The 17,110-nt window shown below is 43.1% G+C and overlaps 1 protein-coding gene across 5 annotated transcripts in view; it reads left to right on the top strand.

Annotated features, from left to right (window-relative positions):
• Nucleotides 1–17,110, top strand: part of NDE1 (nudE neurodevelopment protein 1) — a 41,454-nt gene that overhangs the window by 13,976 nt on the left and 10,368 nt on the right. For all 5 annotated transcript variants that reach the window (XM_007516534.3, XM_060172913.1, XM_060172915.1 and 2 more), the window contains 2 exons: nucleotides 3,669–3,822; nucleotides 13,221–13,369. In XM_007516534.3, the coding sequence (XP_007516596.1) occupies nucleotides 3,669–3,822; nucleotides 13,221–13,369 (303 nt within the window). The remainder of the gene's footprint in view (nucleotides 1–3,668; nucleotides 3,823–13,220; nucleotides 13,370–17,110) is intronic.

Here is a 17,110-nt window from a genome sequence, read left to right as displayed (position 1 = left end):
ATGAACATGGATATCTTACCACTTCTTTGTGTCTTTTTCTATTTCCTTGAACAGTGATTCATAATTTTCAGTATACAGGTCTTCTACTTCTTTGGTTAAGTTGATTCCTAGATATTTTATTGTTTTTGTTGCTATAGTAAAAGGAATTGATTTCTTCTTCATCCAACTTAAGCGTTTGCATAAAGGAATGCTACTGATGTTTGTATGTTAATTTTGTAGCCTGACATCTTACTATATTACCTAATGATTTCCAAAAGCTTCCTGCTGGATTATTTAGATTTTTTTTCTATGCATACTATCATATCATCTGCTAATACAGAGAATTTGACTTTTTCTCTTCTAGTCTGTATCCCTTTAATTCCTTGCTCCTGCCTGATTGTTGTAGCAAGAATTTTCAACACTGTGTTGAGTAGTAATGGTGATAGTGGGCAGCCTTGTCTAGTACCTAATCTGAGGGTAAATGCTTCCAGTTTTTCACCATTGAGTATGATGTTGGCTGTAGGTTTCCTATATATGAACTCCACTATCTTGAGGAATTTTCCATCTGTTTCCACTTTTTGTAGTGCTTTGATCAAAAAGGAATGTTGTATTTTGTCAAAGGCTTTCTCGGCATCTACTAATATAACCATGTGGTTTTTGGTCTTGCATTAATCAATGTGGTGGGTCACGTTAATTGATTTATGTATATTAAAGCAACCTTGCATCTATGGGATAAACTCTACTTGGTCATGATGAACAATCTTTTAAATATATTGCTGTATCTAGTTGGCTAGAATTTTTTTTTTCTTTTGCCTCCAGAGTTATTGCTGGGACTCAGTGCTTGCACCACAAATCCACTGCTCCTGGAGACTATTTTCCCCCTTTTTTGTTGTCCTTGGTGTTATATTGTTGTGGTTATTATTATTGTTGTTATTGATGTTGTTGTTGGATAGGGCAGAGATAAATGGGGGGGAGAGAAAGATAGACACCTGCTTCACCGCTTGTGAAGCAACATTCCCTGCAGGTGGTGGGGACCTGAGGGCTCAAACCAGGATCCTTACACAGGTCCTTGCACTTGGTGCCATGTGCACTTAACCTGCTGCGCTACCACCCGGCCCCCTTGGCTAGAATTTTGTTCAGAATTTTAGCACCTATGTTCATAAAAGATAGTCTGTATTTTTCTTTTTTTATTTTATAAAATAAATATTAAATAAATAATATAAATAATAAATATTTTATTTATTCCCTTTGAAGCCCTTGTTTTTATTGTTGTTGTCATCGTTGTTGGATAGGACAGAGAGAACTAGAGAGAGGAGGGGAAGACAGAGGGGGAGAGAAAGATAGACACCTGCAGACCAGCTTCACTGCTTGTGAAGCGACTCCCCTGCAGGTGGGGAGCTGGGGGCTGGAACCAGGATCCTTATGCTTTATGCCAGGTCCTCGTGCTTTGCGCCACCTACACTTAACCCACTGAGCTACCGCCCACTCCCAGTTCTCTTTTTTTGTTGTATCCCTGTCTGCTTATAGTATCAAAGTAATGTTGGTTTCATAGAAGCTAGAAGGTAGGATTTTTGTGTCTTCAATCTTTTGGAAGAGTTTTAAAAGTTAATGGGATTAAGTCTTCCTTGAAGGTTTTGTAGAATTCATTTGTAAAATTATCTGGTCCAGGGCTTTTATTCCTGGGAAGGTTTTTGATAACTGTTTCAACTTCTTTGGCTGTGATTGGCCTGTTCAGATTTTCTAGTTTCTTTTTATTTAATTTTGGAAGTTTGTAGGTATGTAAAAACTCGTCCATTTCTTCCAGGTTCTCTAGCTTGGTGGCATATGGTTGTTCATAGAACCCTCGCATGATACATTGAATTTTTGTGGTGTCTGTTGTGGTATCTCTTTCATTTACAATCCAGTTTATTTGCATCTTCTCCCTTTTTGGTTTTGTGAGTCTGGCTAAAGGTTTGTTGATTTTGTTTACTCTTTCGAAGAACCAACATTTAGCTTCATTGATCTTTTGTATGGTTTTCTTATTTTCAATGTTATCTATTTCTGCTCTAAGTTTAGTTATTTCAGTCCTTCTGATTACTTTAGTGTTCCTTCGTTCTTCTTCTTCTAAGTCTTTAAGGTGTGCAGTTAGGTTGTTTATTTGAACTTTTTCTTGTTTCCAAATGTGTGCTTGTATGGCTGTGAATTTCCCTCTCAATACTTACTGTCTTAGCTGTCTCCCAAATATTTTGATAACTCATATCTTCATTTTTATTAAACTCTCAAAACATTTTGATTTCTTTCTTAATTTGCTTTTTAACCCAGTAGTTGTTAAGTAGTATACTGTTGAGTTTCCATATTTTGGGACTTTTACTAATTTTTTGTTTATTGTCAAGTGTTAATTTAATTCTACTGTGGTCTGAGAAGATGCTTGGGATGATTTCAATGCTCTGGAATTTGCTGACACTCTCTTTGTGGCCTAACATATGGTCTATCCTTGAGAGTGACCCATGTGGACTTGAATAAAATGTGTATTCCAGTTTCTTGGGGTGAATGGCTCTGAAAATGTCCAATAGTTTTAGTTTATCTGTCTCTTCATTTAGTTCCCTCATTTCTTTATTGATTTTCTGCCTGGATAATATGTCAAGTTGAGAAAGTGGGGTGTTGAAGTCCTCTACTATGACTGTGTTGCTGTTAATACCTTGCTGTAGCTCTTTCAGTAGATGTTCGATATATTTAGATGGCCTTTTACTGGCTGCATAGATGTTGATAATCGTTAAGTCCTCTTGATTGATCCTCTGAGCACTAAATAATGTTCATCCCTATGTTTATTTTATTTTATTTTATTTTAAGGTCTGTCATGTCAGATATGAGTATAGCTGTTCCTGCACTTTTTTTGTGGTTCCTTGGCTTGTCTGATAGCTTTCCATCCTTTTACTTTGAGTTTGTGTTTGTCTTCTTGACTTAGGTGGGATTCCTGTAGACAGCGTATGGTTGGGTTGTTTTTCTGATGCATCTTCCTACTCTGTACCTTTTAATAGGTGAATTTAAGCCATTGACATTTATTGATATTATAGAATGAAGATATTTTAACGCTATTATTGTAGATTATTAGTGTGTTCTGATATATGGCATGTTTATGGTGATGTGGTTCTTTATAGGAGACCTTTCAGAACTTCTTTTAGGGCAGACTTGGTGACAGTTGATTCCTTCAACTGTTGCTTGTCTGAGAAGGTTTTTATGCCTTCATCTAATCTGAATGACAGTCTAGCAGGGCACAGTAGTCTTGGTTGAAAGCCTTTCTCATTGAGAGCTTGATATATATCTTGTCATTCTCTTCTGGCCTGTAATGTTTTTGTGGAGAAATCTTCAGGACAGGATTTAGCTCATGGTAAAGTACAACCCCTAAAACAAGCAAAAAACAATCTGTAGAGGATACTTAATTCATAGCGGCTACTACAAGTGGGGATCAGAATTAATGTTGAATGAATGAGTGAAAAGTGAATTAGTTATGAACTTTGGAATTGAAGTTCCATTTCTGGCTTCTGTGTACTCTCTCCACAAAACACTCACTTTGCATAAATCTCATCTTTTCATCTATAAAGTGAGGCTGGTGATCCTTTCCATCTCAAAAGGCAGTTGAATGAGCAGCCAATCCTTCTGTAACTGTCTCGATGGCACAGATTGTTATCTGACTTTTGGGAATTCTGTAGGGCAGAGAATACGCAGGAGGAACTCCGGGAATTCCAGGAGGGAAGCCGAGAATATGAAGCTGAACTGGAGACACAGTTGCAACAAATTGAAACCAGGAACAGGGATCTCCTGTCAGAAAACAACCGCCTTCGCATGGAACTCGAAAGTATCAAGGTGAGAAGTGTATGCGAGTATAGACAAGGTTCCAGCCTGGTTGGTGTGATTGAATAGAGCTCCTGGGCCCTCCTGCCACATAGGGGTGGGTGGAAACTTCTGCACACCAGCAAGCAATTCTCAACACCAACAGTGTGCCTGAGACCTGAGCTCAATTCTGACATTGCCGAAATAGAGAAAGCATCAGATTTCCCAGATAAAGGGCTCAGTCTCTAAGCTGCACTCCTCTTCAGATACCAGTTGCAAGTCTGGGCTGTTACCTGCTTCACAAATTGAAGGTTCCCCAGGACTACCTCTTTGAGCTTTATATAGGTGTCATTCAGAATCTTGGGTTATTACTTTTGCTTCTGATTGGCTATGAACCAGAAAATCCAGTCCCCCCCCAAATAAATTTGCTCTTGTACATGTAAAATATAAAACTCATAATGAGCCAGAGAGATAACTCACCAGGTAGTGTGCCTGCCTTGCCACAAGAACAGTCCAGGTTTGAGTCCTAGTACCACATAGAGGTGACCCAGTAGCTGGAAAAGCTCTGGTAGAAGCTGTAGTGGGGAAGTTATCTGAACAGAAATACAGCCTGGAAGCATTTAAATTACCCTCATTCTGCCATGAAAAGAAAATAGGATAATCATAACAATTCAGGAGAACCCTTTATTAATTGGGTCATAGTGGTTACAGAGAAGTACCAGATGGAAGAGATGCCCAGGGTGAGGTGTGGGTAAAGGGTTTGGTGCTTCCATGCTCTCTATGGTACTCCATCCTCCCCAGATCTCCAGTAGTCACCAAACCAGAATCTTTCTGAAAACATCCTTTGGGTTTTTATGGAGGCTTCAATGCCTAGACAGGATTGATTAAATCATAGGCTCGAGGTGATTGAACTGAGTAACTTACTGGAATTGGTGTTATACCATTAACATAATAATAATTCCTAAAGATAAGGCTGATTTCCTGGAGAACCAACCAAGTGATTAGAAGGTTTAATATTCCAGTCTCGGGAGTCGGGCAGTAGTGCAGTGGGTTAAGTGCAGGTGGCCTAAAGTGCAAGGACCAGAGTAAGGATCTTGGTTCAAGCCCCCTGCTCCCCTCCTGCAGGGGAGTAGCTTCACAATTGGTGAAGCAGGTCTGCAGGTGTCTTTCTCTCCTCCTCTGTCTTCCCCATCTCTCTCCATTTCTCTCTGTCCTATCTAACAACAATGACATCAGTAACAACAACAGTAATAACTACAATAACAATGAAAAACAGCAAGAGCAGCAAAAGAGAAAATAAATAAATATAAAAAAAAATTCCAGTCTCACACCCTTGACCACCTGTGAGAGAGAAAAAGGCCTCTGCTCTATCAGTTGATGTTTCCCTAGCTTCAGACTCCTATATTTCTTTTTAAATTACCATATTGCAGTGACAAGTTAAGGAACCCTACAGAACAAGCAGCTGTGGCCCTGGACATACTCCCATCCTGGCAGGTGGATGTGGTAGCTGGACCTTCTGTGCCCTTGATGAGAGAAGCTCTGAGAGAAGCAAGTCTCACAGGTGTCCCCATGGCCCTTCTTGCTTGTCTGGCACAAACCAGAAGGCATGTGGATGCAGATACGTTTTGAGAGTGCAGGGCCACTAGAATAACTGATCTTTACAGAGGAAGGTCAACTACCACATTGTCCACTTTGGCAGCTTCTCAGCACATATGGCCAGATTGAATCCCTCAGTTACCATGGCCACACTTCATGTAGTCAGTTGCCACTTGTTCCTAGTGGATAAGATTTTTGGAAGGACTGGAGAACATTTTCTTCCCAGAAAGTTTTGTTGGATGGTATTGATCTTTTTTTTTTTTAAAGTAATTTTTAATTTTTTATTAGCTTTATTTATTGGATAGAGACAGCCAGAAATCGAGAGGGAGGGGGTGATTGAGAGGGAGAGAGACAGAGACACCTGCAGCACAGCTTCACCACTTGCAAAGCTTTCCCCCTGCAGGTGGGGGGACGAGGGGGGGGGCCTCGAACCCAGGTCCTTGCACACTGTAACATGTATGCTCAACCAAGTGAGTCACCACCTGCCCCAGATGGTATTAATCTTGAGCCAGTTTGCCAACCTGCCCTTTATAGTTATTTGAAGCCAAAGAACTCTTGTTGTGGGTGCTAAGTCTTATACTATAGGATGTCTAGCTTCATCACTGGTCTTTACCTATGAGGATTTCAATAATTTGCTCTCCTGCACGTGGTGGCAGCCCAGAATCTCTCCAGACACAGGCAGGTATCAGGAGAAGCTTCAATAGGTTGCACACTGCATTTTTGGGCCAGCTCTAACACTGGACCCCAGAGACTAGCTCTCAGCCTTCCATCTGGGCTCATCATTTGACCCGCTCCCACCCATCCCAAAAGCCCCCTCCTCTCAAGTTCAGATAGGGCACTGGCATCTCTGAAATTCCTTTTAAAATTAATTGATTTTACTCATTTTGTATAGAGACAAAAATTGAGAGGGAAGTGGGAGTTAGAGAACTAAACTGAGAAGAGAGAGAGAGAAGCACCTGCGACACTGTTTTTTGCCACTTGTAAAACTTCCCCTCTGCTGGTGGGGACTGGAGGCTTGAACCTGGATTCTTGCATACTTGGTCTTTTTTATTTTCCAGTAAAGCTCTCCACTTATGTTTTTTTTTAATTTTTTTTCAAAGCATTTATCTATTTCCTTTTGTTGCCCTTGTTTTTACTGTTGTAGTTATTATTATTGTTGATGTCATTGTTGTTGGATAGGACAGAGAGAAATGAAGAGAGGAGGGGAAGACGGGGAGAGAAAGATAGACACCTGCAGACCTGCCTCACTGCCTGTGAAGCGACTCCCCTGCAGGTGGGGAGCCAGGGGCTCGAACTGGACCCTTCCACTGGTCCTTGCGCTTTGCACCACATGCGCTTAACCCGCTGCGCGACCGCCCAACTCCCTCCACTTATGTTTTAATCAGCTGCTAGGACTTGAAAGAACCAGGGTTCTACAGTATGTGTCCAGGACAGGGTGATTGATAGTGGGAAGGTTTGCACTCCTTGCCTTCTGGAAGCTGAGTGGGAAGGCAGACCTCAGACCAAGAAGCAGTTAAGGCAATGATGTTTCCTAGATTCCTCTGAATGAGCGAGTTCTGGGTGGGTTGGAGACAGTTTCATGGGTAAAGTGGGAGCTAGTATTTGAAGGTGAGGTGTATGTGTCCACCCATTGTCTGCCTATCTGTCCAGAACCTGATGTGTAGTGGTTGATGAGAAGTTTATCGAGGCACGTCTCAGGCATGGACAGGGCTGAGTATCGGCAGACCTTGGGAATCCTGGCTTTACTGTTCCATGGAAAAAAGACCATCAGAGAACTGGAGGAAGCCCCAGTACTGTGGTGGTTCTTCCTTTCTTGCTCCATCGTGTGTGTGTGTGTGTGTGTGTGTGTGTGTGTGTGTGTCTGCACCTAAATGAAAATGAAAAAGTCAGCCTGTGACAGTAAAATTGCATATGTGAGGCCCTGGCTTTGTAAAACAACAAAACAAGATGGACTGGGGATGGAGGAATGAAAAAGGGACTGAGCAAAGGCTGCAGAGCCCTTGGAAGCTAAGCAGTGGAGTTCAAGCCTTTATGTAGTAAAGCAGAGACCCCAGACTGGCCATCTTGGAGGCAGTCTTGCTTTAGACATGCTTTGCTTAACCTTTGGTGTTTTTTTATTCAACGTTTTGTTGTGTACCTTTCCGACCACACAACAAGAAAGGTACACAACAAGACTAGAGGAATTTTCTAGTCAACACCTATAGAAATGCTACCTAGGCTCTACCAGTAGCCTCTGCCACATCTGCTTTTTATTACATATCCATCTGATAAACTTGAAAGTAAATCACAGGTTTCTATATACTTCCCTGTAATATGTTATCTTGTTTAATATCAACAGAATTATGTGGCTGTAAAAATTGGGATTTCTGACTTATCTGGAGAATTAGAAGATAAGGCCACATCTGGTTGGCTGCTTAAACTGAGTACATGTTCTCCAGTTCACTCCTCCACCACTGCTCCCCCAGCTCCTATGAGAGAGATGGGGGGGGGGTGTTTGCGAGGGATGAAGCGAGGGTCTCGTGCATATGTGCAACTGCTAAGTAGCCTTTCTGGTATAACTTCTTTGATGCAATATATCTAAAAAGAGAGAGAAGAAACACTAAAGTATCTCTTCACCATCCATAACATTCCCATTGGTGCTGTCCATGGAATTCTATTGTGCCAGGAATCCAATCCAGGGCATGCTGTCTTCCTATTGAGCCTTCTATTAAACCCCTGCTATAACACTGGACGCTAACTCTTGTAGGCTATGTGTTGTTGCTGCTTTTTTCCTTTACCTTCCACCTCTTCAGTCATTTGTCAAGAAAAGTTCTCACCACTACAGGCAGAAGAACTTAACCTTGAAATCACTAGAGTGCTTTCCTTTTGCATAGGGTAGGAGGCTACATGAACATAAAGCAGTTGCTGAATACCTAACTGCTTCATAACTAGGCCCTTTAGGTTCAGGGAGGCAGCTCAGAGGCAGAGTTCATGCTTAGCAAGTGTGAGACCCCAAGGTTTGATGTTTGTCACCCATGCAACAGTGTAGTGGTCTAGTGTTTATCTTGTGTGCTCACAGAAGAGAGCCAGCAGTAACTCAGCAGGTAGAGCACATGCCAGGCCCTGGGTTCAACTCCCAGCACCACATAGGAGCACCATGGACATCACCAAGGGAGCTCCATGGATGATGAAGTAGTGTTTTGGTTTCTACCCCCATCTCTCATATGTAGAATTGTAAATTGACCTGTTGCTGCTTTAAAAATAGTGAGAATGGGAAAGAAGGAAGAGATATCAGAGTACTGCTCAGCTCTGGCATAGGGTGGTGCAAGGGATTGAATTTATGGCCTCTGGAGACTCAGGCATGCAAGCATGCTGGTGTTCTAACCAGGCTGAACTTTCTCTTGGCCCTAAATAAATAGAGGGAGAGGGAGGGGAAGGGTGAGAGAGAGGGAAATGGGGCTGGATGGTGGCACGCCTGGTTAAGCACATATGTTACCATGCACAAGGACCTAGGTTTGAGCACCTGGTCCCCACCTGCAGGGGAAACGCTTTGTGAGTGGTGAAGCAGGGCTGCAGGTGTCTCTCTTTCTCCTCTCTATCAACCCTTTTCTCTTGATTTCTGGCTGTCTCTATCCAATAAATAAATAAAGATAATTTAAAAAGAAACTTAAAACAAGAGGCAAGGGGAGGCTGGCTGTGACATACCCAGTTGAGCACACGTGTTACCATGTACAGAGACCCCTTGTCTCCACCTGCAGGAGGGATGCTTGGTAAGTGGTGAAGCAGGTCTGCAAGTCTCTCTCTCTTTCTCTCTCTATCTCCCCCTTCCCTCTCAATTTCTGTCTGTCCTGTAAAATATAAAGAAAGTGGTGATGGGGAGGGGAAAAAAAGGGGAGGAGGAGGGAGAAGAAAGAAAAAATGGTTGCCAGAAGTGGTGGATTCATTGTGTAGGCAATGAACTCCAGGCATGACCCTAGTGCCAACAAACAAACATACAAACAAAACAAACCTTGACCATCATTCCAAGCACATAGGACAGGCACAGTGTTGAGACCACAGAGCATGGGAAAGAATGAAGATACTTTGGAATATAGACTTACTGCCCATGTTTCCATCACTGAAAAGAAATGCACTTGGCCAAGCTATCTTCTTAATGTGTGCATTCATCCCAAGGCAAACAAGCAGCCTGTGAAAAGGGAGTGCACAGAGCAGCTATTGATGGGCTGTCAGCTGACCACCCTGTATAATTAACCCCCAGTGCAACACCACCTTTCAGCAGCAGCTTTTCAAGTTTCAAATTCAAAGGCAGTCATTTGAACCTTTCTACTGGTGGGGAAGCCTGTTGCCTGCTCTCACTTGGCACCTGCTTCTGAAGTTTGGTTAGTGACTTGGCATCCCATGCCTTCCTGTGTTATTTGGACGTAGTGTCCAATTAAGAGGTGCAAGTTGACTCAGAGCCACCCTGGGAGTTTTCGGTATCGGGGCCTTGCTATACTCCCTCCCCACCAACCTGAGTGCAGCATGGCTTCCTCTGCTCACAGCCCAGAAATGGGGGTGTCAGAGGTTAACCAGAAGCTTGAGGATGTGCTACCCTACCCTGCCTTCCCCCCGTAAATAGTCCACTTGTTCTGGAATGTTCTTACCACTCCCCTCTGTCCCAGGAACCATGACCTCACTTTCCCTGACACCAGATTGTTTGTAGCAATAGCTTTGTTTCGAGGATTCAGTAAAGAAGAGGCTTTTGCCTTTAAAAAAGAAAGAGAAAAGAAACAAGTTTCTATTAGGCTTTTGGCTTTTCCTGTGGGAAGTGGTATTTTCTTTTCATGTGTGTAGATACTAGGAGGTATTTACTGGTGGAAAGTAATTTGAATGAAGACCTGTGTGAGGTGGGGTGTGTGTGTGAGAGAGAGAGGGAGAGGGAGAGAGAGAGAGAGAGAAGCAGCAACATGTGACCTGAGTTGAGCTGATTTAGGGTATTTCTGTTAGTTGTAAGAGCATGAGCCCAGGTGACCCTGGTTTGACCTTGGCTCAGTCATTTGCTTCTCTGGGCAATATGAGTTCCCACATCTCTGCAGTGGCATTCCATAAGGACACACAGAAGCATGCTTGCACAGAGTGCACAAGCCATGTAAACATTTGCTGCTGCAGCCAGGCAACCACAGATCATGGGGAGGCTGTCTGGACTACCCTTCTCCTTTAGAAGGCGAAGCCAGACTACTATACTAAACTGCTTTTAAAAGTTGTTTTTATTTTACTTTATTATATGTATATATATATATATATATTTTTTTTTTTTTTTTGCAGAGCTAGGGTTTCACACTTGTGTGAATTTACTTGCTCCAGACTACTTTTTCATTTATATAGAGAGGGAGAGCTTCCTCTGGTGCCATGGCACCTCCCATGTGGTACTTGGATTCAACCCTGGACTACCTGCATGACAAGGCAAATATGCTGCCTTTTGAACAGTCTCTTCAGATCCTATTTATTCTGCTTGACAACTAGGATTGATTGATTGAGGGTGGGAGAAAACCAAGCATTGCTCTGGAATATGCATTGCTGGAGATTGAACTCAGTACCTTATGCATATCTTTAGCCACTGCACCACCTCCTGGACCACTCTATTTTTTTTTAAATCTCATTTATTTATGAGAGAAAAAGAGAAGCAGAGTATCACTCTAGCATATATAATGCCAAGGATCAAACTAAGAACCTCCTGCTTGGGAATCTTAAGTTTGTGTTTTATCCACTACTCTACCTCCCAGACCATATATATGTGTGTGTGTGTGTGTGTGTGTGTGTATATATATATCATATATATGTATATATGTATGTATATATGTGTGTGTATGAATGAATATGAGTTGTTTCCCTGGCCCTTTTGATAATTAATAACAGGATTGTTTACCCTTCTTTTTTTTATTCTTTGTTCTTCCATCTCTTCCCCAGAGGTTCAGAAGTCCCTCTGAACCCCACTTTCCATGCAAGAGGGGTTGCTTCCTGGATCTCACATTCAACAAGGTTGATCTGAGCACATAGGTCCTTCCTGCTCTTACGGTGAGGACAGATAGGCTAGGACCCCTGACCTCTGGAATCCCAGGGTGCACATCACCCTCCTGGCTGGAGCACTCTGAGGCTCCTGTGGCTCTGTGACTGTGGATGTGCTTCATGAAATGATTCTTTTTTTTTTTAAATTTTTTATTTAAGAAAGGATTAGTGAACAAAAGCATAAGGTAGGAGGGGTACAACTCCACACAATTCCCAACACCCAATCCCCATAACCCACCCCCTCCCATGGTAGCCTTCCCATTCTCTATCCCTCTGGGAGCATGGACCCAGAGTCGTTGAGGGTTGCAGAAGGTAGAAGGTCTGGCTTCTGTAATTGCTTCCCCGCTGAACATGGGCATTGACTGGTCGGTCCATACCCCCAGTCTGCCTCTCTCTTTCCCTAGTAGGGTGTGACTCTGGGGAAGCTGAGCTCCAGGACACATTGGTGGGGTCTTCAATCCAGGGAAGCCTAGCCAGCATCCTGGTGGCATCTGGAACCTGGTGATTGAAAAGAGAGTTAACATATGAAGCCAAACAATTTGTTGAGCAATCATGGATCCCAAGCTTGGAATAGTGGAGAGGAAGTGTTAGGGAGGTACTCACTGCAAACTCTAGTGTAGTCCTGCTTTCAGGTATATATTTTGCAGTAGTTTATGGATACGTGTGCACATAAGCTCTCTCTCATAGAAACTGGTGTATATCTAGGTTATGGGACTTTGTTAGAAAGTGAACTACCTGAGATGAAATTAGAGTGTACTATTAAAGGAAAGGTCTCACCCGAGTAATGAAGCTGAAGGGTTGTCATTCCACACGTGAAGTCTCTGGATACATTCTGAGGTGAAGCATGTTGAGGTAGCTATCGTTGCTTTGGTTAGGTTGTGATCGGCAGATGCAATGTTATTTGGTTTGGATTGGGAGATGCATACGGGAAAGTGGGCCCTATCCAAGGGTTCCAGGACTGGGGGAAGTAGGGGCTCTATAGTGAAGATGTGAGGTTCCTGCTGTCTTAGGGTTCAAAAAGACAATCAATAGTTAATATTATCATCACATTATTTGTTAATTGGGTTAACTTTGAAAAGTCCCTTTGTTATGGTTTGCTGGACAGTACCCAGTATCTTGTATATAGCTGTGCTATTGGAAGCTTCTAATCTACTTGGTCTAGGCTTTTGAGAGAGTCCGCATATCAAATACATAGCCTATATATTAAAAAGATTCAGTTTGTCTTTTGAGAAACTTTGAGACATACAATTGATTTCCCCCTCTCATATTAATTAGCTACTGATTTATATGTCTACATTTTGCTAGGAGTGTACATAAACACCATTCCCACCACCAAAGGACTGTGACCCATCCCTCCCGCCCACTCCCACCCCCCACTGGCCCAGGAAGCTACATGCCTACCCCTCACCACTGGGTTTTTACTTTGGTGCCCTACTTTCATGAAATGATTCTTGGGGAGCTTTTTGGAACACCGCAAGGCTGGAGGAACCAGGGAGGCCTAAGAGGAAGGAAGCCACTCAGCTTTGCATGGTGACTCCTTTCCTTCCTACCCCCCAACCCCACCCCACCCCCCGCACTTTACTTTCCTTAAACGTCACCATTTGTGGGGAAAAGATAACTGAATTTAGGATTATACCCTGGCTGAGGCAGAGCCTGCTTCTTGAAAGACCCATAATGAGGGGGAGAAAGGGCCCACTCTGCAGCCACCCCACCAGGAGAGTCCTGCAGCCAGGAAGAAGCATATGGCACGGAGGGAGAGGTACCTCCTCAGGTGTCTGAAATCACTCACTCAGGGTGGGGTTTCTCTGCAGGAGAAGTTTGAAACACAGCATTCAGAGGGGTACCGACAGATTTCAGCCTTAGAGGATGACCTTGCCCAGACAAAAGCCATAAAAGATCAACTGCAGAAATACATCCGGGAGCTGGAGCAAGCCAATGATGATTTGGAGAGAGCAAAACGGTAGGTGGGGGGCCTTTGGGCCTGCTTTTTTACCCCAGTCACTGGTGACTGCAATGAGTGTAGGGAGGGAACTCAGCAGTGAGCAGCTCGAAGCTGGGGCCCTGATGGAGCTCTGTCATACAAGGGAAGAGATAGCCAGTGTGATTTTGATTACAGCCCTAGGTGCTGCAAGTCTAGGCATGAGGGAGTGTGGGATAGCATGTGATCATCTGGCCGTTCGTGGGAGAATGTCAGGGTGAGGCTTCCCATAGGAAATGCCATTTAAGCTTCTACCGAGGGACACACAGATGTTATCCAGGGACAGAGGGTGAGCCAAGAGCACTCCTGGCTGAAACACAAACCTAGGCAGAGGTCCTCATATAAGAAGGAAAGACACTGCTTCAAGAAATATTTCTTGGGGCCAGGTGGTGGCGCACCTGATTAAGCACACATGTTACAATGTGCAGGGACCCAGGTTCAAGCCCCCATTGCCCACCTGCAGGGGGAAATCTTCACGCGTGGTGAAGCAGTGCGGCAGGTGTCTCTCTTTCTCTCTTCCTCTCTTATCTTCCCCTGTCCTCTCGATTCCTGGCTGTCTCTATCCAATAAATAAAGATAAAAAAAGAAATACTTCTTTTCTTTTTAAAAACATGTATTTATTAGAAATCTTCTGGTGGCCAGGGGTGGCAGTTTGAGCCCCTGGCTCCCTACCTATAAAGGGGTCATTTCACAAGTGGTGAAGAAGGTTTGCAGGTGTCTTATCTTTTTCCCCCCTCCTCTCTCAATTTCTGTCTGTCTTGTCCAATAATTAAAAAAAAAAAAAAAAGTCTGCCAGGAGCAGTGGATTCATAGTGCCAGCACCAAACCCCAACAATAACCCTGGAAGCAAAAAAAAAAAAAAAAAAAAAACCTTCTTGTTAGGGACATAATAATTATGAAACAGTTCAGTTGGATATAATCTTACCTTCCTGTGATAAGTGTCTGCACACCACTCTTAATTTTGGCGGGAAGGTACAATGATTTAAACACAATATATGAGTATGAAGTTAGACTCCTGGAACTGGCACAGTGAATGAGACTCTGGACTTGGAAACAAGAGATCCTGAGTTTCATCCCTGGCATCCCATGTGTCACAGTGAAACTCTGGTCCTCCCCACCCCAGCCTTGTGCTAAAAAATAAAATCCTTTAAGCGTGTGTGTGTGATACCCTGAAATTTTATATTTTATAAGATGTTATTAAATTACTAGTAAAATAAAGTAATTGGAAAAAATTATTTAACAAGAAAGAAGTAGAACTTCACACTGGTACATGTGCTAGAATTGAACTTAAGACTTCATGCTAGCAAGTCTTATGCTCTATCCACTGTACTACCTACCTCCTGCCACCAGGAACAGCATTTTTGAATAGCTGCTCTGAGCTGGATACTTTGGTTTACTTACTTATTTGTCTATTATTTTTTGACTGTGCTGGAAGCCTAAGACATGGGAAATTTCAACACTCCAGGCCAATTTTTTCCAATACAAACACAAAGAGAAGATACACCACAGCCCTCAAACTCCCCCCCGTACAGTGTTTTCATGCCAGGTATGACAGGGGGGGGCTTGAACCTTGGCTGAGAATATTACAAAGCAAGAGTCCTCCCAGCTGAGCTATCTTCGTAACCCCTAGCCACTTTTTTTTTTAACTTTTAAAAGTATTGAAGATAGAAATTATAAGAAATGACATGCACTATTCTTAAGTATAATTCTATGAGTTCAGACAAGGACTGTGGTCATGGAATATGTGGAGATGGAGTTCTGGGATATTACTCTTCATCTAATGCAGTATTTGTTAGTGACTGTTGAAGGGATGACAATATCCATGATCCACTCTGCAGCCTCCTTAGTTATTGTAGCAGTTGGCCTAAATCTGACAACATTATAACCTTATTGTTTCATTTACCATCCTTGAACTTGCTGTGGTTGTAACATGTTATATCTACAAATGCTCTGCATGCCACACTACATTGTGACAGCTTTTGCTGTTTTAAGATAGCCATGTTAGGGCCTGGGATAATATGACTCACCCTCATAGAACACACACTTTATTATGGACAAGGGCCCAGGTTCAAGCTCCAGATCACCAAGAAACTTCTTGAATGGTAGAGTAGGTTTTTGCTCCCTCCTCCTCCTCCCCCTCCTCCTTCTCTCCCTGAAAGAAAAGGAAGAATCCACCAGAGTGGTAGAGTCTCACAGGCATGAAACTCAAGCACACAAATAAATAAAGTAATAAAATTAAAAGCCAAGTTATTTTAAAGACCTTGAGAGAGTAGAAAGGTAACCTTTTATCATCACTCACATATTTACCATTTCTGCTGCTTTCCAGTGCTTCCTGAAGATCGGGGAAGATCCTGTATCATTTCCCTCCAGCTTGAAGTATTTCCCTTAGGATATCTTGTAGTGTGTCTGGTGACAGTGAATTCTCATACTTTTGATTTGTCTGAGAGTGTCATTATACTATAGCACCCCTGTGAGTTTCTGTTTTGTCCTTTTGAAGTCCTTTTCCATTTACCTCACCACCACTTTCACCAGCTTCACCCTACCCCCTTTCCCACTGAGAGTCACCAGCCTGATTTCTTTATCTCGGAGTTGGTTTTCTTGGTTTGTCTCTCTCTATTCCACATCTAAATGATAGCACACAGGATTTGTGTTTATTTATCTGAGTTAACTCACTTAGCATAGTAAGCCTCAAATTCAGCCATGTTGTTGCAAATGAAAATGTCATCCTTTTCTAGATCTTAGTAGTATTCAACAGTACTTTTTTTTTTTTTGCCTCCAGGGTTATTGCTGGGTTTCAGTGCCTGCACCATGAATCCACCACTCCTGGAGGCCATTTTTCCACCTTTTTGTTGCCCTTGTTGTTGTAGCCTTGTTGTGGTTATTGTTGTTGTTGTTGATGTCGCTTGATGTTGGATAGGACAGAGAGAAATGGAGAGAGGAGGGGAAGACAGAGGGGGAGAGAAAGATAGACACCTGCAGACCTGCTTCACTGCCTGTGAAGCGACTCCCCTGCAGGTGGGGAGTTGAGGGCTCCAACCAGGATCCTTCCACTAGTCCTTGTGCTTTGCACCACATGCGCTTAACCTGCTGCGCTACTGCCTGACCCTCAACAGTACATTTAACCTACACATCTCTATCTTCACTCTTTTTAAAAACAACATAATTTTATTGTTGTTGTTACTTTACCAGAGCACTGCTCAGGTTGTTTTATGCTTGGTGCCAAGGATTGACCCTAAGGCCTCAGAGGTTCAGACATAAAAATCTTTGTACCAAACCATTGTGATAACTTCCCTAGCTTCTTGGAGAATGGATTGATGGGTGTTTTTCTTTTCTTTTTTTTGTTTTTTCCTCCAGGGTTATTGCTGGGCTTGGTGCCTGCACCATGAATCCACCGCTCCTGGAGGCCATTTTCCCCCCCTTTTTGTTGCCCTTGTTGTTGTAGCCTCGTTGTGGTTATTATTATTACCATTGTTCATGTTGTTCGTTGTTGGATAGGACAGAGAGAAATGGAGAGAGGAGGGGAAGACAGGGGGAGAGAAAGATAGACACCTGCAGACCTGCTTCACCGCCTGTGAAGCGACTCCCCTGCAGGTGGGGAGCCGGGGGCTCGAACCGGGATCCTTACGCCGGTCCCTGCGCTTTGCGCCACCTGTGCTTAATCGCTGTGCTGCCGCCCAACTCCCAGTACTCTGATTTTAAAAGAAGACTAAGAAGATAGGGAAA

The sequence above is a fragment of the Erinaceus europaeus genome, chromosome 15 (assembly GCF_950295315.1).
Source record: "Erinaceus europaeus chromosome 15, mEriEur2.1, whole genome shotgun sequence".
Taxonomy (NCBI): domain Eukaryota; kingdom Metazoa; phylum Chordata; class Mammalia; order Eulipotyphla; family Erinaceidae; genus Erinaceus; species Erinaceus europaeus.
Note: the sequence above shows the minus strand (reverse complement) of the source record. Positions and strands in the feature narration are given on the sequence as shown.